This window comes from Protomyctophum parallelum (assembly GCF_964188405.1).
Source record: "Protomyctophum parallelum genome assembly, chromosome: 3".
Taxonomy (NCBI): domain Eukaryota; kingdom Metazoa; phylum Chordata; class Actinopteri; order Myctophiformes; family Myctophidae; genus Protomyctophum; species Protomyctophum parallelum.
The window spans coordinates 4,025,563-4,043,864 of NC_139698.1; the positions used below are offsets into that span (position 1 = coordinate 4,025,563).

General features: G+C 43.9%; 1 protein-coding gene across 1 annotated transcript in view; it reads right to left on the reverse strand.

The window, feature by feature from the left end:
- The window catches only part of smg9 (SMG9 nonsense mediated mRNA decay factor), a 42,144-nt gene that overhangs the window by 20,054 nt on the left and 3,788 nt on the right, over positions 1-18,302 (reverse strand). The window contains exons 4-11 of the mRNA XM_083760840.1: positions 17,235-17,580; positions 16,570-16,667; positions 11,235-11,347; positions 10,379-10,490; positions 8,273-8,299; positions 3,364-3,459; positions 1,755-1,840; positions 342-448 (exon numbers count right to left, since the gene is read on the reverse strand). Of these exons, the coding sequence (XP_083616966.1) occupies positions 342-448; positions 1,755-1,840; positions 3,364-3,459; positions 8,273-8,299; positions 10,379-10,490; positions 11,235-11,347; positions 16,570-16,667; positions 17,235-17,580 (985 nt within the window). The remainder of the gene's footprint in view (positions 1-341; positions 449-1,754; positions 1,841-3,363; positions 3,460-8,272; positions 8,300-10,378; positions 10,491-11,234; positions 11,348-16,569; positions 16,668-17,234; positions 17,581-18,302) is intronic.

Below are 18,302 nucleotides of genomic sequence, written 5' to 3' on the forward strand. Positions count from 1 at the left end.
GTGAGATGTGTTGAATATGTAGCAGCCCAGACAATATTACAGTAATCAACCCATTCTGACCGGGCACCCATTTTGGTGTCAGCATCGTGTTATGCTTTAGCTATTTAAAAATAGCAGATCTACAAGCTCGTATCGCGCCACCGAGTGGCGCGATACGAGCTTGTAGGTCTGCTATTTTTTGAAAAATCGAAGAACGACTGACATTTTTTAGAATCTGACCTCGGGTCAGAATGGGTTAATCAGACCAGTGTGTGTCCGGCGGAAACCTCGTATGAATCTGATCTCAGGTCAGAATGGGTTAATATGAGGGAAGATTAAGCTAAGCTATGCATAAAGTGTACCTATGTGAGGGTAGTACTCGGCTCCATCGTCACTTCCCGTAGTTCCACTGCTGTCGTGGCTGGCTGAGGGAGTGGAAGGTTTTAACATCTCTGCTGTCTGCAGGAACCTAGAGACACACACACACACCACACACACCACACACACACACACACACACACACCACACACCCACACACCACACACCCACACACCACACACCACACACACACACCACACACACACACCACACACCACACACCACACAACACCCACACACCCACACACCCACACACCACACACCCCACACACCCCACACCCCCCACACACACCACACACCACACACCACACACCACACACCACACACACACACACACACACACACACACACACACACACACACACACACACACACACACCACACACCACACACATTTCGATTTCTTTATTTGAGTCCACATTTATAAAATACATTATCAAGGACACAAATATTTTCAGTTGCTTCTGATATACCACGCACTCTAAACATCACGTGTCTCAGTGCTGGAGTCCAAAATGTACAGAATAATAGGCAAACACATGAACTTATTCAAAGCCAACATTGGTCACTTCAGTCTGTCATATTATCACCAACACCGAAAGTAAACCATGGGTACAAAAAGCACCTTCTCCTCCAAATAGACCGACTGCCTATAATGGAGGAGATTGAACAGCTGCTTTGCCTTACACTTGGACAACCACGCACGCACGCACGCACGCACGCACGCACGCACGCACGCACGCACGCACACACACACACACACACACAGGTTGATGTATACATAATAAAAACATGTTTCCTGGTCTCACCTGCACAGGTTAATGTACAGTATAAATAATATCTCACCTGTACAGGTTAATGTACAGTATAAATAATATCTCACCTGTACAGGTTAATGTACAGTATAAATAATATCTCACCTGTACAGGTTAATGTACAGTATAAATAATATCTCACCTGTACAGGTTAATGTACAGTGTAAATAATATCTCACCTGTACAGGTTAATGTACAGCAGGGATGTCAAACTCAAATACACAGTGGGCCAAAATAAAGAAATTGGTACAAGTCGAGGGCCGGACTGTGTTTCAACACACGGGACATTTTTGGGGAGAGGGGTATAGCTGAAATGTGACCACAAGTGATATACTTTCACTGCTGATCAATAGTGAAGAGAAGACGTTTGCGGGCCCTCGATACACGTGTGACAATGCACTCGCAGTGCATTGTGGGACTTGTTGTTGGGACTTAAAGTGGTCCGTGCAATATACCAGAGGGCCAGTTCTAATACTAATTAAATATCATCCCGCGGGCCAAAGATAATTCATTCACGGGCCTGATTTGGCCCCCGGGCCTTGAGTTTGACATATATGATGTACAGTATAAATAATATCTCACCTGTACAGGTTAATGTCCGTAAACCAGTCCTGGACGACCAGCACAACGTGACACACGGTGAACAGGAAGGCAGTGATCTGAAGAGACTGAAGAGAAAAATAGATCACAATTAATTCATCGTACAACTTTATTACTATTTATTATAATTGTTGTTATCGGTTTACATGTGAAGGTGTGCGTCAGTGTTGTTTTCGTCGACTAAAACTAAGACGGAAAATCTTCGTCGACTACCTTTTTCCACTGACGAAAACTAAATGGAAACTAAATTAAAACTAAGCTACGGTGACTAAAACTAAGACTAAATATACTGACAATTTCGTCAACAAATAAAAACTAGACTATAATGTTAGGAAGGGACTAGTGGACAAGAGATCCAGTATAAGTCATTTTACACTTGGTTGCATGCTGGAAATGGCCGATCTACAAGCTCACAACGCGTCGCGTAGATCGGCTATTTTCAGCAAGTGTAAAATAAGTCATTATGACGGCAACAAGGCCCGCAAAAATACATTTTAGTCGACTAAATCACCTGTAGATTTAATCGACTAAATTCTTATGACATTTAGTCGACTAAAACTAGACTAACACTAAGACATTCCAGGTGACTAAAATGTGACTAAGACTAAGTGAAAACTGAAGACTATGACTAAAACTAAAATAGAAATTTGCTGCCAAAAACAACACTGGGTGTACATGCACAATCACACAAGGCCAAGAAGAGCAGTGTTGATTTCGTTCTACCACCTTTTTTCCACTGATGAAAAACAACATAAAAACTAAATAAAAACTAAGCCATGACGACTAAAACTAAGACTAAAGGTCATTACACACTGGCGAATTAGCGACGCTATGCGAATAAGCGATCTGAAAATGCGAAATATTGCATGTTGCAGTTCGCCTGCGAATCTCTGCAAAATACGACACCAGAGCGAACAAATAAAAGCAAAAACGGTCGCATTTTCGCACATTCGCACATTCGCCACTGATGTGGAAGCTTGCATGGACTTCAATTGTTTTTTTTTAAATGCGAATTATTCGCACGAATATATCGCGTCGCCAATTCGCCAGTGTGTAATGACCTTAAGAATAATATGTTGATAACGAATAAATCCTAGGCTAAAGGGAGGCACTAGAGTAGAGAAGAGATCCAGTAGAACTAAAAGACAAGTCATTTTTATGTTCGTTGGCTGCGCTCTGAAAATAGCAGATACACAAGCTCACAATGCGTCGCAGAAGAGCTTGTAGATCGGATATTTTCAGCATGCAACCAAGTGTAAAATCTGCCATTATGACGACGCCACCAAGGCACCGCCGAAATACATTTTTTGTCGACAAAATCAACTGTAGATTTAGTCGGCTAAAAATAGGTGGATACTAAAACATTTCAGATGACTAAAAATATGACTAAAATAAACTGTAGATTTAGTCGGCTAAAACTAGACCGACAATATAACATTTCAGATGACTAAAACTAAATTAAATTGTATTCAAAAGACTATTATGACTAAAACAAGACCAACACTGGCCAAGAAGAATGATTGAAGTGATTGTGAAGGGGTCGATCGTGCATCACGTAGCCAACACCGCCCTCCGCTGGCCAAACACTGACCTGCATCTCGATGTAGGTGTGGGGCAGGTTGTACTCCGGGGGTAACTTGCGGTCGTTGTTGATGAGGTGATCCAAGATGGAGGGGCTGAGGATGGGCTGCAGAAACAACATCATCGTTTACACGTTTATAAAAAGGGACCATTGAGGTTTTAACCCATTTTGACCTGAGAACGTCTTAGAAAACGTCTTTCAAATGTCTTTGAAATCATGACAGTTTTCTGAAAAACCTATGTTTCTATATCAGTGGTGCTCAACCTTTTTTCATGTCAAGGACCCCCAGAATTATCTGTATTTGCCCCCCGCCGACCCCCCCCCCCCCCCCCCCCCCCATCTGAAAATATGTTGTTCCAGGGACCCCCACCCAGGGATGGATGGCTACAAACATTCTCCAGCTAAACCAAAATAAAACTGAAGTCATCATATTTACCTCAAAAGTTCCCTAGGCCCCCTTTCTGCAAATTGTCACAACACAGTAAAGAACCTGCAGGGTGTTCACTTTGACTCCAGCTTAAATTTTTATAAACAAGTATATCCAGTGTAGTGAGCAGCAGTTTTTATCAGTTAAGAACAATAGCGAAATTGAAACCTATTTTAGCGTATACCGTGACCTGGAAACCGTGATCCATGCTTTTATCACCTCTCGACTGGATTATTGTAATTCCCTGTATCATGGCATGACTAAATCCACTCTGTCCCGCCTACAGATGGTTACCAGTGAAACACAGAAGTAACTGTTCGTTTTTAAAGCCCAAAATGGCCTCTGGAATAGTCTCCCACTACACATCAAATCTAGCCCAACCATCGGAAGTTTCAAATCCTCCCTAAAAACTCACCTTTTCTCCATTGCCTTCAGCTCCTAGTCCTGTAAATGTTTTAAACCTTTTTGTAATTAGTAGGCTATTTGTTGTTTCATGTTCCTTAAAATGTTGTAATATTGTATTTTTTCTTATATGAAATATTGCTAAACGTTTATTTTAATTTTGTATTTTATGATGTAATTTTTATATGGAAAGCACTTTGGGTCAACTTCTGTTGTTTTTAAATGTGCTATATAAATAAAAGGTGACTTGACTTGACAGAAGCAAAGATTTGAGTTAAAACCGTTCTCTCTGAATAGTCGGGGGCCCCGGGGATATTTTTGCACAGATGTTGTCCACACCGTACTTAATCATTTTAAGATGGGTGCCAAGATTGGCGCCCCATGGTACTGCCATATTGCGCAATCCAATATGGCTGCCACCCGAAAAAAACGGAAAGTCATAAAATCATAAATGATACCACTTTTTAGGGGGTTTCTGGGTCGTAGAATCTGATTCTGGTGTTGTTTTAATGATTTGAGGTCAAGATTACCCCTCAAGGTCAGTTTACTCATCAAAGTTAGTATATAAAGGTAATATTGGGGTAAAATCCAATATTTCTGGTGCAACATGCCAGATTCTACCCCCAAAAAGTTATTTTTTTTCCATTATAAGTTGTAGTTGTATATGTATCAATGTTTCACAACTCAAAACAGTAGATTGTTTATTATAAACAACAAACTAATACAAGTCCAACTTCAACAACAGTAAACAACAGTAGGGGACAATGTAATCAAAATAGTTACTCCGTAAAACTTGCTAAAATCAAAAAGTTAGATCACAATGTTGTCTTTCACATTCTTTGTGTCTCCATCCCTTGCAAGGTGTGGAGTTACTGGCTGTCATCTTCATTATTAAGGCACCCACCTTCGCATTTGCAGAGGATTGTGCATCGGACACCGATACGGTGGCATTTGCACCTTCCCATGCGTCCCTTGAGGCAGCCACAGCGCACAAGAAGGTCACATGCTGCTGATGCATCACTAAGGGCCGATTCATACTCCTATTTTAGAGCCGAATAAAAGTCGGTTCGGCGCTGTAGAGCCTACAATTTGACGTCATTTGAGGTTCGGGGGGCGGGTACCGCCCTAAAGTCGGCTCTTCGGTGCTACTGAAAATTTCTGATGAGCCGAAATCATTTCGGCACTACAGCGCCGAAACAGCGGTGAAATAGGAGTATGAATCGGCTCTAAGAGTGGTCCACAGTGGTTGCCATGTGCCAGTGCCATCCTTGTGCCAGCCCCACTCACTGAAGTCAGGAATTTCCTGCTGGACCGAGGTTGCCTGATTCCAGTAGAAACTTGCCTGCAGTAGCGCTCGCTTGACATGCTGGAACAGTGCAGCTTGGGTAGGTGGGAGGTTTTCCAGTGATCTACTTCCAGTGGTGAAGAGGCAATGTCTGGCCTCATTGACACCAGCTGCACCACACCCCTTGCTGTACATGAGCACGACAAATCGTTCAATGTTCTGCATATGCACAGACTCAAGACTGAAGAGGTCAGGGGTGTTTGTGAGAGCAACTAGTGTGTTGGTGAGGTCTGGTATGCTTCTCCAGGCTGCCCAAGCTGTCTTCTTGCCACATCCAAGAAACTGGGAAGTTGTGTCACACCCTGTTAAGCTGTGGAAGAGGGGTAGTGCCAATGACTTTGATGGACCGAGATCAGAGTAGATGGTATGGACCGGTATGTCACGATATTTTCGACCAGTACCGAAACCCACCCAGAGCTCGGTTAGGCCAAGGGTCTCGAAGAACCGGATTGCCAAAATGACAACATCGCTGTCTACGGTGCGAACAAAGGCTGTTGTATGACCCTGCTCTGCTGCATGTGCCAGATGCAGGAGGATCCTGGTGTCTGCCTCAGAATGGTTGCACTTCTGTAGTAGAAAATATCGTGACATACCGGTCCATACCATCTACTCTGATCTCGGTCCATCAAAGTCATTGGCACTACCCCTCTTCCACAGCTTAACAGGGTGTGACACAACTTCCCAGTTTCTTGGATGTGGCAAGAAGACAGCTTGGGCAGCCTGGAGAAGCATACCAGACCTCACCAACACACTAGTTGCTCTCACAAACACCCCTGACCTCTTCAGTCTTGAGTCTGTGCATATGCAGAACATTGAACGATTTGTCGTGCTCATGTACAGCAAGGGGTGTGGTGCAGCTGGTGTCAATGAGGCCAGACATTGCCTCTTCACCACTGGAAGTAGATCACTGGAAAACCTCCCACCTACCCAAGCTGCACTGTTCCAGCATGTCAAGCGAGCGCTACTGCAGGCAAGTTTCTACTGGAATCAGGCAAACTCGGTCCAGCAGGAAATTCCTGACTTCAGTGAGTGGGGCTGGCACAAAGATGGCACTGGCACATGGCAACCACTGTGGACCACTCTTAGTGATGCATCAGCATCATGTGATCTTCTTGTGCGCTGTGGCTGCCTCAAGGGATGCATGGGAAGGTGCAAATGCCACCGTATCGGTGTCCGATGCACAATCCTCTGCAAATGCGAAGGTGGGTGCGTTAATAATGAAGATGACAGCCAGTAACTCCACACCTTGCAAGGGATGGAGACACAAAGAATGTGAAAGACAACATTGTGATCTAACTTTTTGATTTTAGCAAGTTTTACGGAGTAACTATTTTGATTACATTGTCCCCTACTGTTGTTTACTGTTGTTGAAGTTGGACTTGTATTAGTTTGTTGTTTATAATAAACAATCTACTGTTTTGAGTTTTGAAACATTGATACATATACAACTACAACTTATAATGGAAAAAAAAAAACTTTTTGGGGGTAGAATCTGGCATGTTGCACCAGAAATACTGAATTTTACCCCGATATTACCTTTATATACTAACTTTGATGAGTAAACTTGACCTTGAGGGGTAATCTTGACCTCAAATAATTTAAATAACACCAGAATCAGATTTTACGGCCCAGAAAACCCCTAAAAAGTGGTATCTTTAATGATTCTAGGCCTTTTTGTTTTTTTCGGGTGGCAGCCATATTGGATTGCGCAATATGGCAGTACCATGGGGCGCCAATCTTGGCACCCATCTTAAAATGATTAAGTACGGTATGGACAACATCTGTGCCAAATTTGGCGAATTTGCGAGAATCTGAACCAAACGGTCCTTTTTTTTCCCCGGGGCCCCCAACAGGGAATGTATATTCAAAGATTTGCACCACATTTTCACGACTTTTCAAAAATAGCAGATCTACAAGCTCATAGCACGGCACCGAGTGCCGCGCTATGAGCTTGTAGATTTTTTATTCATACAAAAATGGCTTCTTTTAGCGAGACAAAATCAGGAGAAAATCTACTTTGTTGTCGACCTTTCTTTATCCCAGAAAGAAACTCTGGCGAGATGTAAAAGGAAAGGAAAGGTACTATGTTTACCCAGGGTAACTGGACTAAGGAAAGGAAAGGTACTATGTTTACCCAGGGTAACTGGACTAAGGAAAGGAAAGGTACTATGTTTACCCAGGGTAACTGGACTAAGGAAAGGAAAGGTACTATGTTTACCCAGGGTAACTGGACTAAGGAAAGGAAAGGTACTATGTTTACCCAGGGTAACTGGACTAAGGAAAGGAAAGGTACTATGTTTACCCAGGGTAACTGGACTAAGGAAAGGAAAGGTACTATGTTTACCCAGGGTAACTGGACTAAGGAAAGGAAAGGTACTATGTTTACCCAGGGTAACTGGACTAAGGAAAGGAAAGGTACTATGTTTACCCAGGGTAACTGGACTAAGGAAAGCAAAGGTACTATGTTTACCCAGGGTAACTGGACTAAGGAAAGGAAAGGTACCATGTTTACCCAGGGTAACTGGACTAAGGAAAGGAAAGGTACTATGTTTACCCAGGGTAACTGGACTAAGCTCAAGAACTTGTTTACAGCCAGGCCCTGCTCATAGAACATTTCATGGTAGAGGTTCAATGCCTTGTCCAATTAGGGCACTTCAGCGGTGGTAATTTTAACGTGCCGCTCCGGGGATACGAACTAGCAACCTTCCGATATCAAGACCGCTCCGCAAACCGTTCGGATGTACCTGTGTGTCTAGGAAGATGACTCTCTCCTGGGTGATGTAGAAGGTGTACCTGTGTGTCTAAAGGAAGATGACTCTCTCCTGGGTGATGTAGAAGGTGTACCTGTGTGTCTAGGAAGATGACTCTCTCCTGGGTGATGTAGAAGGTGTACCTGTGTGTCTAAAGGAAGATGACTCTCTCCTGGGTGATGTAGAAGGTGTACCTGTGTGTCTAAAGGAAGATGACTCTCTACTGGGTGATGTAGAAGGTGTACCTGTGTGTCTAAAGGAAGATGACTCTCTCCTGGGTGATGTAGAAGGTGTACCTGTGTGTCTAAAGGAAGATGACTCTCTCCTGGGTGATGTAGAAGGTGTACCTGTGTGTCTAGGAAGATGACTCTCTCCTGGGTGATGTAGAAGGTGTACCTGTGTGTCTAAAGGAAGATGACTCTCTACTGGGTGATGTAGAAGGTGTACCTGTGTGTCTAAAGGAAGATGACTCTCTACTGGGTGATGTAGAAGGTGTACCTGTGTGTCTAGGAAGATGACTCTCTCCTGGGTGATGTAGAAGGTGTACCTGTGTGTCTAAAGGAAGATGACTCTCTACTGGGTGATGTAGAAGGTGTACCTGTGTGTCTAAAGGAAGATGACTCTCTCCTGGGTGATGTAGAAGGTGTACCTGTGTGTCTAAAGGAAGATGACTCTCTACTGGGTGATGTAGAAGGTGTACCTGTGTGTCTAAAGGAAGATGACTCTCTCCTGGGTGATGTAGAAGGTGTACCTGTGTGTCTAGGAAGATGACTCTCTCCTGGGTGATGTAGAAGGTGTACCTGTGTGTCTAAAGGAAGATGACTCTCTACTGGGTGATGTAGAAGGTGTACCTGTGTGTCTAAAGGAAGATGACTCTCTACTGGGTGATGTAGAAGGTGTACCTGTGTGTCTAGGAAGATGACTCTCTCCTGGGTGATGTAGAAGGTGTACCTGTGTGTCTAGGAAGATGACTCTCTCCTGGGTGATGTAGAAGGTGTACCTGTGTGTCTAAAGGAAGATGACTCTCTCCTGGGTGATGTAGAAGGTGTACCTGTGTGTCTAAAGGAAGATGACTCTCTCCTGGGTGATGTAGAAGGTGTACCTGTGTGTCTAAAGGAAGATGACTCTCTCCTGGGTGATGTAGAAGGTGTACCTGTGTGTCTAGGAAGATGACTCTCTCCTGGGTGATGTAGAAGGTGTACCTGTGTGTCTAAAGGAAGATGACTCTCTACTGGGTGATGTAGAAGGTGTACCTGTGTGTCTAGGAAGATGACTCTCTCCTGGGTGATGTAGAAGGTGTACCTGTGTGTCTAAAGGAAGATGACTCTCTCCTGGGTGATGTAGAAGGTGTACCTGTGTGTCTAAAGGAAGATGACTCTCTCCTGGGTGATGTAGAAGGTGTACCTGTGTGTCTAGGAAGATGACTCTCTCCTGGGTGATGTAGAAGGTGTACCTGTGTGTCTAAAGGAAGATGACTCTCTCCTGGGTGATGTAGAAGGTGTACCTGTGTGTCTAGGAAGATGACTCTCTCCTGGGTGATGTAGAAGGTGTACCTGTGTGTCTAGGAAGATGACTCTCTCCTGGGTGATGTAGAAGGTGTACCTGTGTGTCTAGGAAGATGACTCTCTCCTGGGTGATGTAGAAGGTGTACCTGTGTGTCTAGGAAGATGACTCTCTCCTGGGTGATGTAGAAGGTGTACCTGTGTGTCTAAAGGAAGATGACTCTCTACTGGGTGATGTAGAAGGTGTACCTGTGTGTCTAGGAAGATGACTCTCTCCTGGGTGATGTAGAAGGTGTACCTGTGTGTCTAAAGGAAGATGACTCTCTCCTGGGTGATGTAGAAGGTGTACCTGTGTGTCTAAAGGAAGATGACTCTCTACTGGGTGATGTAGAAGGTGTACCTGTGTGTCTAGGAAGATGACTCTCTCCTGGGTGATGTAGAAGGTGTACCTGTGTGTCTAGGAAGATGACTCTCTCCTGGGTGATGTAGAAGGTGTACCTGTGTGTCTAGGAAGATGACTCTCTCCTGGGTGATGTAGAAGGTGTACCTGTGTGTCTAAAGGAAGATGACTCTCTCCTGGGTGATGTAGAAGGTGTACCTGTGTGTCTAGGAAGATGACTCTCTCCTGGGTGATGTAGAAGTCGATGCCAGAGCTCTGGTTTCCTCCTCTCTCCTTCATGTCCTGAGTCTGAGCTCTGAACACGTAGCCTCTGCGCAGAAAATAAACACACACAGACGCACACGTGGTCAACACAATAAACAACATGTGTACTGTTGGCAGACAGACAACGGTGACCTGCAGTGTTGTTTTTGGCAGCAAATTTCTATTTTAGTTTTAGTCGTTGTCTCTTGAATAGTTTTCACTGAGTTTTAGTCACATTTTAGTCACCTGGAATGTTGTCTACTTTTAGTCGACTAAATGTCATATGATTTTAGTCGACTAAATCTACAGTTGATTTAGACGACTAAAATGTGTTTTGACAGGCCTTGATGTCGTTGTAATGACATATTTTACACTTTGGTGCGACGCGTTGCGAGATTGTAGATCTGCTATTTTCAGCATGCAACCCAGCATAAAACTGGATCTCTTGTCCACTAGTCCCTTCCTAACATTTTAGTCTAGTTTTTATTTGTCGACTAAATTGTCAGTATATTTAGTCTTAGTTTTAGTCACCATAGATTTGTTTTTATTTAGTTGTTTCGGCGCTGTAGTGCCGAAATGATTTCGGCTCGTCAGAAATTTTCAGTAGCACCGAAGAGCCGACTTTAGGACGGTACCCCCCCCACCCGAACCTCAAATGACGTCACATTGTAGTCTCTACAGTGCCGAACCGACTTTTATTCGGCTCTAAAATAGGAGTATGAATCGGCCCTTAGTCGACGAAAACAACACTGTACTGTTGGCAGACAGACAGCAGTGACCTGATATGTATGATTATTTTACGGTAGCTTACCGCTGGTCTTCCTCGGGGGTGTTGGCCGACAGCAGTGACATGATGGTGGATTTCCCGGCTCCCTGGAGGCCGATGACGCCGACCACCAACATGTCTGTCTGGTCCCTCAGGTACTACAGAGGAGCAGAGGGGGAATAAAACATGTTTATTTACACCAACATGTCTGTCTGGTCCCTCAGGTACTACAGAGGAGCAGAGGGGGGAAATAAAACATGTTTATTTACACCAACATGTCTGTCTGGTCCCTCAGGTACTACAGAGGAGCAGAGGGGGAATAAAACATGTTTATTTACACCAACATGTCTGTCTGGTCCCTCAGGTACTACAGAGGAGCAGAGGGGGGAATAAAACATGTTTATTTACACCAACATGTCTGTCTGGTCCCTCAGGTACTACAGAGGAGCAGAGGGGGAATAAAACATGTTTATTTACACCAACATGTCTGTCTGGTCCCTCAGGTACTACAGAGGAGCAGAGGGGGGAAATAAAACATGTTTATTTACACCAACATGTCTGTCTGGTCCCTCAGGTACTACAGAGGAGCAGAGGGGGAAATAAAACATGTTTATTTACACCAACATGTCTGTCTGGTCCCTCAGGTACTACAGAGGAGCAGAGGGGGGAATAAAACATGTTTATTTACACCAACATGTCTGTCTGGTCCCTCAGGTACTACAGAGGAGCAGAGGGGGGAAATAAAACATGTTTATTTACACCAACATGTCTGTCTGGTCCCTCAGGTACTACAGAGGAGCAGAGGGGGGAAATAAAACATGTTTATTTACACCAACATGTCTGTCTGGTCCCTCAGGTACTACAGAGGAGCAGAGGGGGGAATAAAACATGTTTATTTACACCAACATGTCTGTCTGGTCCCTCAGGTACTACAGAGGAGCAGAGGGGGAAATAAAACATGTTTATTTACACCAACATGTCTGTCTGGTCCCTCAGGTACTACAGAGGAGCAGAGGGGAAATAAAACATGTTTATTTACACCAACATGTCTGTCTGGTCCCTCAGGTACTACAGAGGAGCAGAGGGGGAAATAAAACATGTTTATTTACCACCAACATGTCTGTCTGCTCCCTCAGGTACTACAGAGGAGCAGAGGGGGGAATAAAACATGTTTATTTACACCAACATGTCTGTCTGGTCCCTCAGGTACTACAGAGGAGCAGAGGGGGAAATAAAACATGTTTATTTACACCAACATGTCTGTCTGGTCCCTCAGGTACTACAGAGGAGCAGAGGGGGGGAATAAAACATGTTTATTTACACCAACATGTCTGTCTGGTCCCTCAGGTACTACAGAGGAGCAGAGGGGGAATAAAACATGTTTATTTACCACCAACATGTCTGTCTGGTCCCTCAGGTACTACAGAGGAGCAGAGGGGGGGAATAAAACATGTTTATTTACCACCAACATGTCTGTCTGGTCCCTCAGGTACTACAGAGGAGCAGAGGGGGGAAATAAAACATGTTTATTTACACCAACATGTCTGTCTGGTCCCTCAGGTACTACAGAGGAGCAGAGGGGGGGAATAAAACATGTTTATTTACCACCAACATGTCTGTCTGGTCCCTCAGGTACTACAGAGGAGCAGAGGGGGAAATAAAACATGTTTATTTACACCAACATGTCTGTCTGGTCCCTCAGGTACTACAGAGGAGCAGAGGGGGGGAATAAAACATGTTTATTTACCACCAACATGTCTGTCTGGTCCCTCAGGTACTACAGAGGAGCAGAGGGGGGAAATAAAACATGTTTATTTACACCAACATGTCTGTCTGGTCCCTCAGGTACTACAGAGGAGCAGAGGGGGAAATAAAACATGTTTATTTACCACCAACATGTCTGTCTGGTCCCTCAGGTACTACAGAGGAGCAGAGGGGGAAATAAAACATGTTTATTTACACCAACATGTCTGTCTGCTCCCTCAGGTACTACAGAGGAGCAGAGGGGGAAATAAAACATGTTTATTTACACCAACATGTCTGTCTGCTCCCTCAGGTACTACAGAGGAGCAGAGGGGGAAATAAAACATGTTTATTTACACCAACATGTCTGTCTGGTCCCTCAGGTACTACAGAGGAGCAGAGGGGGGGAATAAAACATGTTTATTTACCACCAACATGTCTGTCTGGTCCCTCAGGTACTACAGAGGAGCAGAGGGGGGGAATAAAACATGTTTATTTACCACCAACATGTCTGTCTGGTCCCTCAGGTACTACAGAGGAGCAGAGGGGGGAAATAAAACATGTTTATTTACCACCAACATGTCTGTCTGGTCCCTCAGGTACTACAGAGGAGCAGAGGGGGGGAATAAAACATGTTTATTTACACCAACATGTCTGTCTGGTCCCTCAGGTACTACAGAGGAGCAGAGGGGGAAATAAAACATGTTTATTTACACCAACATGTCTGTCTGGTCCCTCAGGTACTACAGAGGAGCAGAGGGGGAAATAAAACATGTTTATTTACACCAACATGTCTGTCTGGTCCCTCAGGTACTACAGAGGAGCAGAGGGGGGAAATAAAACATGTTTATTTACACCAACATGTCTGTCTGCTCCCTCAGGTACTACAGAGGAGCAGAGGGGGGAAATAAAACATGTTTATTTACACCAACATGTCTGTCTGGTCCCTCAGGTACTACAGAGGAGCAGAGGGGGGAAATAAAACATGTTTATTTACACCAACATGTCTGTCTGGTCCCTCAGGTACTACAGAGGAGCAGAGGGGGAAATAAAACATGTTTATTTACCACCAACATGTCTGTCTGCTCCCTCAGGTACTACAGAGGAGCAGAGGGGGGGAATAAAACATGTTTATTTACACCAACATGTCTGTCTGGTCCCTCAGGTACTACAGAGGAGCAGAGGGGGAAATAAAACATGTTTATTTACACCAACATGTCTGTCTGGTCCCTCAGGTACTACAGAGGAGCAGAGGGGAAATAAAACATGTTTATTTACACCAACATGTCTGTCTGGTCCCTCAGGTACTACAGAGGAGCAGAGGGGGAAATAAAACATGTTTATTTACACCAACATGTCTGTCTGGTCCCTCAGGTACTACAGAGGAGCAGAGGGGGGAATAAAACATGTTTATTTACACCAACATGTCTGTCTGCTCCCTCAGGTACTACAGAGGAGCAGAGGGGGGAATAAAACATGTTTATTTACACCAACATGTCTGTCTGGTCCCTCAGGTACTACAGAGGAGCAGAGGGGGAAATAAAACATGTTTATTTACACCAACATGTCTGTCTGGTCCCTCAGGTACTACAGAGGAGCAGAGGGGAAATAAAACATGTTTATTTACACCAACATGTCTGTCTGGTCCCTCAGGTACTACAGAGGAGCAGAGGGGGAAATAAAACATGTTTATTTACACCAACATGTCTGTCTGGTCCCTCAGGTACTACAGAGGAGCAGAGGGGGAATAAAACATGTTTATTTACACCAACATGTCTGTCTGGTCCCTCAGGTACTACAGAGGAGCAGAGGGGGAATAAAACATGTTTATTTACACCAACATGTCTGTCTGGTCCCTCAGGTACTACAGAGGAGCAGAGGGGGGAATAAAACATGTTTATTTACACCAACATGTCTGTCTGGTCCCTCAGGTACTACAGAGGAGCAGAGGGGGGAATAAAACATGTTTATTTACACCAACATGTCTGTCTGGTCCCTCAGGTACTACAGAGGAGCAGAGGGGGGAATAAAACATGTTTATTTACACCAACATGTCTGTCTGGTCCCTCAGGTACTACAGAGGAGCAGAGGGGGGAAATAAAACATGTTTATTTACACCAACATGTCTGTCTGGTCCCTCAGGTACTACAGAGGAGCAGAGGGGGAATAAAACATGTTTATTTACCACCAACATGTCTGTCTGCTCCCTCAGGTACTACAGAGGAGCAGAGGGGGGAATAAAACATGTTTATTTACACCAACATGTCTGTCTGGTCCCTCAGGTACTACAGAGGAGCAGAGGGGGAAATAAAACATGTTTACTTAAATTGGAGCACACACGGGTTCTTTAAAAGTCCTACAAATCCACTGTGGAAGGAGGTAAGAAGGTGGCGAACTTAACCCATTTAGGCCTGACCTCAAAATTAAAAAAATATATATATCTTTCCTTTTCTGAAATAAATATTTTCATGATTTAATCAAAAATAGCAGACCACAAGCTTGTTGTAGATTTAAGCAATAAGCCACGAGAGGTCTCAGAGGTTACCGGGTAGTTTACACTGGCTGGGGGCGTAGGCAGACCTTCTACCTCCCAGCCAGTGTAAAATACCCGATAAACTGAGGCCTCGAGTGGCTTATTGCTTTTCTAAAACGGTTACAAACATATACCAATATTAACCTAAATAAAACGATTGAATTCACAAAAGTAGCTACGCTTTGCGCCACCAGAGCTGAGCCACATCACTTCCTTGTTTTGCTCGGCAAGTATAGCCCCAGTGATTGGGTTATCGGTGGAATTTACACCGGTCACGTGACGGTAACCAGCCAATCAGAATCAAGTATTGGGACTACCCGTTTTAGAAATGCTATTTTTCAATAGCTGAATAAATAACATAATGTTTAAAACACCAAAATGGGTTAAAAGAGGGTCCAAGGCAGCTCTGTGCAGTTGAAGTAGAAAATTCTTTATTTCATGTACTGTAGTTTTAAAAAAAAGGGTTAACCCATTCTGAACGGGCACCCATTTTGGTGTCAGCATCATGTTGTGCTTTAGCTATTGAAAAATAGCAGATCTACAAGCTCATATCGCGCCACCGCGATATGAGCTTGTAGGTCTGCTATTTTTGAAAAATCTAAGACACTTTTAGAATCTGATCTCGGGTCAGAATGGGTTAATAATGAAACTGTCAGGATGTAGAAGACATTTCTAGAATCTGATCTCAGGTCAGAATGGGTTCAACAAACAAAAACAACTATGAATGTAGCCCCTGGAGGGTTTTTAGGCTTTCTCCTTCACATTGTTTTATTGACAATGTGAAAGTATCCAATTATTGTATCATTTCCGAACAATTTTTGTATGTGAAAATAAACAAACAAACAATTATATTCAAAGCACCACATTTTCACAAATGTTCAAAAATAGCTAAAGTACAACTAGAAGCTATTTTTCAATAGCTAAAGTACAACACAATGCTTAAGACACCAATCCTGAATAGGATAATGTAATAATCTATGACGTCACCTCCATGGTGCTGTCACACCAGTTCATCTGGTAATGTAATAATCTATGACGTCATGATGACATAATGTAATAATCTATGACATCATGATGACATAATGTAATAATCTATGACATCACCTCCATGGCGCTGTCACACCAGTTCATCTGGTCGTCCACCAGCTTGATGCCGTGCTTCATCTTCTCGGGGGGGAGGAGCTTGTTCTGACCAATCACGGCTGTAACGTAAAAAAAGAGGAACATATTTGTGAGATTCAGATCGATGTTAAGACGAGGACACTGACTGCGTTCCCGCCCCCGCGCCAATGTTGATTTAGTCGACTAAAACTAATGCGAAAAATGTCAGTCGACTAGTACCGGTAACGGAAACTAAATTATGATGACTAAAACTAAGACTAAATATACTGACGATTTCGTCAACAAATAAAAACTAGACTGAAATGTTAGGAAGGGACTAGTGGACGAGAGATCCAGTATAAGTAATTTTACACTTGGTTGCATGCTGAAAATAGCTGATCTACAAGCTTGTCGCGCTGTGAGTGCGACGCGTTGTGAGCTTGTAGATTGGCTGTTTTCAGAATGCTTGTAGGTCTGCTATTTTTGAAAAATCGAAGAGCCACTGACATAGAAACTTAGCTTTTTCAGAAAACTGTCAGGATGTAGAAGAACACTTTTAGAATCTGACCTCAGGTCAGAATGAAAACTGTCAGGATGTAGAAGAACATTTTTTTGTAGAATCTGATCTCAGGTCAGAATGGAGTTAAATAAGGAACTCTATAACTCACGGTCCACGCCGGCGCCGCTGGAGGCTGCGGCCGCTCCCATGCCCCGGTTCTGGATCTGGTAGACGGGCTGCGTGGGCCTCTGGCCCTCCCTCTCCAGCTTGGAAGAAGAAGGCCCGGGAGCCCCGGAACCACCACCACCACCACCACCACCGGAGGAGGTGGTGGAGGAGGAGGAGGAGGAGGAGGGGAGCAGAGCGGAGGAGGAGGCCTCCGGAGGAGGAGGAGGGGTCCCGGTGGTGGCCGTCGCCCCCCCGGCGTCCTCCCGGGCCTTGATCAGCATGATGGGCTGTTTCTCCAGGGCCGTGGGGGGGGCTGCGCTGACCGCCGTGCTCTGGGATGGCTTGGACTGTCGGGGGGGGGAAATGAATGACCCAAGGCAAAGAGATCATTTTGAATGACCCTATTGTCGCACGTCCAAACGTCAATCTGTCATCACATTTAGAGGCCCTCATCTATGGAACTCCCTACACCTATAGATGCTTCACTTAAATCCTCATTATCCTTGCCAATATTCCAAAAAACATCTATTAAAAGAAATGTCTTATTTCTTCCTCTCTGTAGATTACATGTTTTACTTTGATGCGTTATATTTTCTTTTGTGTGTTTTGTTGTTGTATTGTTTATTTATGTTTTTTGTGCAGTCTGTGTTTTTATTTCTTTACTGCACAGCTGCCCCCCCCCCTTTGCCAACTTGTAGATTTATGTACTGTTTCTTTATGAACTTTTAATCTGTTTAAACCAATGACCTCTTCCTACAGGAAAGGATTCCAAATAAGCCAGCTGGCTTCTTCCCTTCCCTTGCATTGTATTTTTGTTCTTTGATATGTTATTGTCTATTTTTTGTACTACATGCTAAATAAATAAACCTAAAAAAGAGACGATGACGACAACTGTTACAGGGGATATTTCAACTTTCCAAAGAACTTTTTGGTCATTTCATCATTTAGTCTATACTCAGGCTTATGTGAACACAGAACACAGACAGTTTTTTAACCCATTTTGGTGAGGAGGAACCCCTTTTGGTATTTAAGCATTATGTTAAAAGGAGAATTCCATGTCCATCTACAA